This window comes from Ipomoea nil, unplaced genomic scaffold (assembly GCF_001879475.1).
Source record: "Ipomoea nil cultivar Tokyo-kokei standard unplaced genomic scaffold, Asagao_1.1 scaffold3301, whole genome shotgun sequence".
Lineage (NCBI taxonomy): Eukaryota > Viridiplantae > Streptophyta > Magnoliopsida > Solanales > Convolvulaceae > Ipomoea > Ipomoea nil.
In genome coordinates, this window is record NW_017619729.1 from 25,756 (window position 1) to 33,930 (window position 8,175).

At 39.1% G+C, this 8,175-nt stretch overlaps 1 protein-coding gene across 1 annotated transcript; it reads right to left on the reverse strand.

Annotated features, from left to right (window-relative positions):
• Window positions 1–4,397: 4,397 nt before the first annotated feature.
• On the reverse strand, window positions 4,398–5,947 carry LOC109169313 (protein FAR1-RELATED SEQUENCE 5-like). Its single transcript, XM_019318181.1, has 4 exons — window positions 5,786–5,947; window positions 5,548–5,699; window positions 5,220–5,229; window positions 4,398–5,102 (listed from the first exon to the last, which is right to left on the reverse strand). Exons 1-4 carry the CDS (start codon window positions 5,945–5,947, stop codon window positions 4,398–4,400), a joined length of 1,029 nt encoding a protein of 342 aa, XP_019173726.1.
• Between the last annotated feature and the right edge of the window lie 2,228 nt (window positions 5,948–8,175).

Below are 8,175 nucleotides of genomic sequence, written 5' to 3' on the forward strand. Positions count from 1 at the left end.
TCCCAACCACAAAGGTTAACCACACACAAGGATAAAGACTCACCCAACGGCAACACATGCCAAAACACCACAAGGTTCCGTGACTACACACGTCACGAGAGAAGATCACACAACACCGGCTTTACAAGCCCTCGTAACATCACCCATCACGAGTTGGTATGCCTTCCTTATGCCCTGTTCCAACCTTATGGCTACCCCCAACCTTGTACCTTCAAGCCAACCATTACCTCCAGAATCCCCTGTACAGCCAAGTCCAACCTAATTCCGCCGGGATCGTCGTCCCCCACCTACAGACCACCAACGAACCACCACCAATCACGGCAACACATGCCCGGATAACACAATGTTATCCCCCAATCATGTGAACATTTCTCGAAGGAACACAACTCCATAATCACGTCACGACCACCACGAGGACCACTGCAATACCTTGGTGACTAGTGTCCCATACCACTAATCGTGCAATCCAGGTAGAGCCACACACGCACCACCACTCACACGAATCAATCAACGGATTGCAAAGAAGGTATGAAACACACTCAATCAAGGAACGGGTCACAGCCCAACAACAACAACGATGAATAACACAAGTTATCATCACCCAAACGGAAGGTACGAACAACACACACGCTAGCATTAAGACAATAAACTCGCATGCTTAACAACGGGGAAACTCAAGATAGTTCCGAGGAACACACAAGACACCTCTTGGTTCAACGAAACACAATGTCGAACACTTAGCACGATTCAAGACACCAAAGATCCTACATGGATACCTACCATATAGTTCTAGACCTACGAAACATGAAGAAGACACTCAAATATTTCCACAAAAGATCAACGGGAAGCCAAAAGATCAAAATACCGAGACAAACAAATCACGGGGAACAAATCCCATTCCAACTCCAACCATGTACCCGCGGGTGGACCACGGGTAGTGCCCCAACCGTGTCCATCCCGTGGGGAACAATTCCCACGAGGCTGTGTACCCGCGGGTAGGCCGGCGGGTGGTGCCCTGTCCGTCGTTCCGCCCGCGGGAACACACCTGTTCCACAACAAATCCCTTCGGGGATTTTCTTCTCCAAACACAACTTCAATTCCAAAACATGCCAAATCTCACCAAACACAACAAAATGACTTGAACCAAGGAACATGCCAAGCAATGGCACAAAGGAATCCTAAACACAAGCTCTAGATATGCAATATCACAAGATAAATGCTTAAACTCTCACATTTCATAGCAAAACACAAATAGAATCCAAGAAATCATATATAGGTAAGCAAAATAGGTTTTGTAGAGCATGGGTTACCTCTTGAAGACCAAAAGACTTCTCTTACACCACAACAAGCTTTCCACTAAGCTCACTAGCCAAACCCACTTCAAGATCAAACCAAAAGATCATAAAGAACCCACCTTTAAGAAAAATACAACTAAGGTGGAACCAAAAAGACTAGACAAGCTTAGATCTTACCCTTCTAGATGCGCAAATAGATGAAAGATTGAATCTTGGAAGCAAAACTTGGAATCTTGACAAAGGTCTCACTTGGCTTGAAGAACAAGCTACTCTTCTTTTCTAGAGAGAAGGTAGAGATATTTTCTAGGAATTGTAAGGGATGAAAATGAAGAAGTCTTCTAGGTTTAGGTTACAAAACTAACTCTTGGTGAAAAGACAAGGATACCCTTACTAACTCTTAGAAAGTGTAAGGAACAAGGGAACTCCTCTTAAAGCACAAGGTACAACACCACTTAAAAATTGACTAGTCAAATACTAGTCCTTGAGTATCAAAAATCAGGATTTTAGGAATCAATTCCTCAAAAGAAATAGAATTAATTACTCAATTAATTCATGAATTGGAGTGTGGATTTTTGGGGTGTCACAAACAACCTCCCGGATGTGTTGATCCAGGACAAGAAGGGAAAGTATGTAGACTCAAGAGGTCTTTATATGGCTTGAAACAAGCTCCCAAACAGTGGTATGAAAAATTTCACAAAACCCTTCTAGACATGGGGTATTCCACTAACAAGTCAGATGCCTGCCTTTACACTAAAGAAATAGTCTAGTATTGTGATTATTTGCCTCTATGTAGATGATATGTTAATTTTTAGCTCCAATATTGAGGCTATAAATACAACAAAAAGAACTCTTTGTGACAACTTTGACATGAAGGATCTTGGGGAAGCTAATGTAATACTTGGGATAAAAGTTACAAAAACTGAAAGAGGTTATCTTTTGTCTCAAGGTCACTACACGGAGAAACTTCTAAAGAAGTTTGCAAGTTATGATGTGACTCCGGCAAAGACCCCTTACGATCCTAGTGTAAAACTGTCAAAGAACGTAGAGGCTAGTGTGTCACAAGAAGAGTATGCGAAGATAATTGGGAGTTTAATGTTCCTCATGAACTATACGAGACCCGATATCGCATACGCGGTGAATAAACTTAGTCGATACACACATAACCCAAGTGCCCCGCATTGGGATGCACTGAAAAGAGTACTTCGATACCTGAGAGGCACGATAGACTGGGGTCTTAACTATAAAGGGTCTCCAGCTGTACTAGAAGGGTATTGTGATGCAAACTGGGTAAATGGCTGTGATGATGCAAACTCAACTAGTAGATACGTGTTCACTATGTGTGGGGCTGCTATATCATGGAAGTCAACCAAACAATCATGCATTGCCAGATCAACTATGGAAGCTGAGTTCATAGCTCTAGATTTGGCAAGCCAAGAAGCCGAGTGGCTGAGAAACCTACTGGCAGACGTGCCATTGTGGGGGTGTCCAGCACCTGCTGTTCCTATTCATTGTGATTCACAAACTGCCATCTGTGTTGCGCAAAATAGTGTCTATAATGGCAAGAGAAGACACATAAGAGTCAGACACGAGTCTGTACGGCAGTTAATACTAAATGGGGTGATCAGAATGGAGTTTGTGAGATCTGAAAAGAACATTGCAGATCCATTCACCAAAGGTCTAAATCGAAAGACCTTCCTTGATACTTCAAGGGAGATGGGTTTAAAACCCAATGAGGTAAGAAATTCGTGATAGATACCACCTTGGGGGTTAATCGACATCACGGAAAGACTTACGTTAAAAAGGACTGTAGAAAACAGTGCCTACTCTATAGCCTGCTAAGGGTGGTCTATGTTGAGATAGACTTGACAGAGTGAAATGTCTATATTGAGATAGACTAAAAACAGGGATAAGTCAGGGCTAATGAGTGCTGTTAAGTTCAAAACTCAACTAACCGAGGAGTTCAAGATTCAATTCACTCACTGGTAACAAGTTACTTAATACCACTACGTGTCAGTTCAAGTATCATACACTGATATGGAAGTTAGCTCCTGTACAGACTCAGGCATCAGGGGGTCTAGCTTTGCCACCTTAAATGTGTGGGGGATTGTTAGAACATTTAATGGGGCATTTATTGAGTTTGTCCTTATTCACTTGTCCCACATTGCATGGCTATACCTCCTTTTCCCACCTTTTATTTACCAATGCCTTTTAGAAGGTTTGAAGTATTAATGTGATACCTGATCTTTGTGGTGTATTGAAGTTAGGTGTGATGCCCCATATTTTTGGGCACTATATTTCCTAATTTAAATCTATTCCTTGTGCTCCAAGTCTAACCTAATATCTTCCTAAACTCAAATTATTATTTGAGCCTAATTAATAATATTTTGGTCCTAATATATATATATATATATATATATATATATATATATATATATATGTATATATTTTTCTAATAATATATATTTTGTACGTATGATATGGCCTGGAACATATATATGTTATAGTTTTCCATAACCCTAATATGTATATTAATATTATATTAAGCTTTTAAGTATTTTAGTTCCCTACAAATAGAATTATTATTTATAATACAAGTTATTAGTTAAGTATTTAAGTAGTAGTCAGATTGTTCCAGATAACCTAATTCAATATATATATTCTTCTATCTCTCTATGTCGACAATCCCTCCCTCCTAAATAGATAAAACCTAGTCTTTTCTTCTTATCAATTGATTCAAGAATTAGATGTGAAGATCTTACAAGCTTTATGCTGAATTTGTGTGTTTCCTTGTGCTCTGTTCTTTAACTCTGGTTGCAGGTGTCTTGCATGAGCATTGGATAAGAGAGCGAGCGAACCAGCTAGAGATATCATTTATTAGTTAGACATTTGAATTGTTAGTTATTTTTGTACTAATACATATCTTGAGTTGTTTATTGCAAGTTGTAAATTTAGCCTTAGCACTTAGGTTGTTGGTTGCCTAAGTGTGGCGGTAACACCCATTTTCTTTTGATTAGTTAATGCTTCCGCTATGAGTTTCGTAAATTGTAAATTAAGAAAAAGAAATTGAAGGAAATTTTGGATATGAAAATTGGGGTGTTACAATTATGGAGAGGAAATAAGGGGAGATCCCGCGCACGTCGCCTCCGCGGCCCGCCCGGCTCGGTTTCCACCGTCTTCTCTAACACTCAACACCATACATTTGCAACAGGAGGCACATATTTCTTCCTGAACTTGATAGAAAACAGTAATGGTGTAGACGATTGAAGCGTGCTTTTCAATCCCCAGAGGCGTCTTCATATCTGGATTGTAGCCTTCATTGTCACTGTTGAGCTTTGCATTTGTGTTACGTTGTAATTTAAGAGCACTGTCAAAGTTCATCATGAATTCAACTAGGCTTGATTGGGGACCAGTAAAACGGCTGTACGTGTAGTTCTCACTTTCGGAACGAGAAGTTGTCCTGAGTAGTCCTCCCATAAAGCCATCTCTAAAATACGCTGGGATCCAATGCTTTCTAGCCTCAAACATAGTTTTAAACCAGTTGTGTTCGACTAAGTTGTACTTTTCCATGAGCTCTCTCCACTGCTTCTCAAAATCAGGAGGTTCCAAAGATGACGTCCAAACGATTAAGTTCAGTTTGTTCCTAAATTCCTCATTCTTGTTCAGCGTAGGACCCACCTTTTCCCCAACTTTACACATGATGTGCCACATGCAATAACGATGCCTGGCTTGCTTGAAAACTGTTGGAATCGCCACTTTCATAGCTGGATCTTGATCGGTGACAATTATTCTTGGTTCCATACCCATTGCCTTTTTAAATTTTTCAAATAGCCAAACATAAGACTCAATGTCTTCTTTCAACAGTAGTCCAGCACCGAATGTTATACATTTTTTATGGTTATCAACTCCGGTGAAGGGTGTAAAAACCATATCGTACCTACAAGACAAAAAGCGTCATCACAGTATGCAGGTGTCAAACTACCGCACTTAGAGAATTAGAGTAACGCATATTAAGTATTAAAATAGCACACATATGTAATTGAGGTCTAATTCTGTAAATTCCGCATTAATATGCGAGACAGTAGCGTTTAAAATGCGTGGTATAAACGACAATGTGCACTTATTTATATTTCAACTCTTTTTCAATAAAACAGTGAACGTGTCTAAATCTTAACATGTCTCAACAGATCAGGCAATGCTAAATGTGTATTAATTAATGAAACGTACGCAAGAATGGGAGTAGAATAGTATATACATGTTTGTTGAGTATGTGGCATCAAAAGAGACAACATCTCTAAATGCAGCAAAATTCTTTTTTGACATTGGATCTGCCCAAAACAGTCTGCTCATCTGCTCATCTTCATCAACCTCGTAGTCAAAAGCAAATGCAGGGCACATCTCTTGTTTCTAATAAGATTATGCACCAGTATTTGTGCATCAGCTCCCAATATGTATGCTCTGAGATCCCTTCTGACATTTTTAAAGTCCACTACAGTTGCTCCAACTTCAGAGTAATCCCCCACAATCTGACTGTATAAATCGTGTGATTTTGATGCTCCAATATTTGCTTTAGCGCAGTCGAGTATAAACTTCTGGTGAACACTGGAGATGTTTCTATTTCCCTTTAGAAACTGCCTTGCCAGAACCGAAGACATGCTGTGATTATGTTTTTCAATAAAAGTTGTAACTTGGTACCCAGCTACTCCAATGTACTTAAACATAATCCTAGCTCTGCAACCAGTTCTGTTTGAAACCCTTCGCCGCTTTGGACGGGAAGGACCTTCCCTGCATCTGCACTTGACTGCGAGTGAGAATGTTGAGCTCCTGTATTCTTAAATCCTTCTCTGTTGCAAACGATTTGCTTTTGAGTTTTGGTCCCGTCACGTGCTGTAACGACGGAACTAGACCTCGTGTCAAACCCGACTTTGGCAGCATAATGATTGTAGAATTCAATACCAGCATCCAATGTTTTAAAAATCATGTTTACTGCTGGTCTGATTTCATCTTCACAGTTAGGAGTCCAATACTGTGTCATTCCAGGAGATATGGTCAATGTATGACCATTGCTGCTGCTGCTGGGACTCAAACTGGGGTTGTTGGTAGATTGAAAGTCACTGGGAACTGTAACGTATAAGCATGAAGTTATGATTGTGTTGTTGCAAGCCTCTACGTGTGTAAGGTTAACACTTAATATGCGTTAAGTTAAACAGATCTTTGTCAATATGGCAGATTTATAAAATAAAAGAGTATGTGCGGCAATTGAAAAATTAACGTGCTTCAGGGTAATAGTTAACGTGCGCATGTTGAACAGTTAATATGCGTGAGTGTTTGTTAAAATATTATGTCATTACTTAACGTGCGTCAGAGAGTCCAGTAACATAACATGCGTCTGGAAAGGAATTAATGTGCGTGTGCTCAACGGATAACATGTGTGAGGAAAACAGTAATATGTGCATTTTTAAAAATTATCATGCGGCTACCTAATCATCTACGTGCGTAAGGATCTAGGCTCGGATTAATTAAAGTAGCTCAGTAATTCGGTGGTTAAGTTGCATGCTTAATGTGCGTGTAATTAAGACAAGAATGATGCCAATACAAGTGCAGATAAAATTAATTCCAAAAAAGCGATAGAATTTGGGCAATACCTCGATCGAATTCTTCCATTGTTCTTCGGTTGACGTTTTTGATGGGTTTAGGGTTTATTTTGACGAATATGATATTGAACGACGAAGAGAATAGATCTTATTGCCAATTCCGTAGAGATCGTAAATTCGTCTGAGATTAGGAAATATAGAAGATTAGGAATCAATGGTGAATTTTGAAAACGCTCGAAGAAGAAGAAGAACAGATTTTTTTTTTAATATAATCAAAAGGACAAAAATGCCCTTAATGAGCAATTCGCGCTTAATTTTTGCTATTGATCTGATTCGTTCGATCAAGAGATACGTGGGGCTTAGATTCAACCTCATTATTCACGGGAAGGAGTAAATGCACGGGAGCCCTTCCATATATATATATATATATATATATATATATATATATATATATATATATATATATATTGTTGTTGTTGTTGTTTTTCATCTTGAATTTGCTTGCTCATTCATACCTGCATGTGATTTTGTTGTAAAGGAGTAAGGACTAGTTCTTTTCCATTCTACACTTGCAATAGAACCCAAATTAAGGTATTCAGGTTTTCTCTCTGAGTACCTTTAAAAAAATTCGTGAATTTCTACTCTATGAATCTTATATATGTTACACCTCTTTCTTTGTTTATTTATCCATGAAAATGAGAAATTTATTTTTATTTATTTATTTAGGGTAAGATAGAGTAAACATACATCTTATTTTTCTAATCTTTATGTATGTTTCTGTATTTTAATTAGAATTGAATTTGGTGTTGTATTTGGATCGAGTTGCAGCTAAAGATGGAGGTAGTTGTTTGAATTCCCAGCAAAAATGGTTAACCCAAACGCAAGAGGAGGCGGTGAAGGCAACAACAAAGGCGACAAGGGCATGCAAGGGAAAGATGGTAGTGATGGAAGACAACAGCAATAAGGGGAAGATGATAATAAAGACTTCCAATTCCAAAGACGATATCCTAGTTCTATCTGATTTGGATTTGCAAAACTATGAAACGGTAGCAGAATCGCTCCACAAACAAATGCTTGAGGTGAAGGCATGGAAGGAGAGATCATCTGAAGTGAAGGAGGAAAAAGAAAAAGAAGAAGAAAGCTAGCCCTGCAGAATGGGAAGAGCCCCTGGCAGTCCAGCTTCAAGAACGTAACTTGTAATTCACAAATTGAGGGATTGTTTCCAGACTGCAATCAATAAGATTGCTGCAAATGGTTACAGTATGGAGCAGGCAGAATGGGGCGTGCTG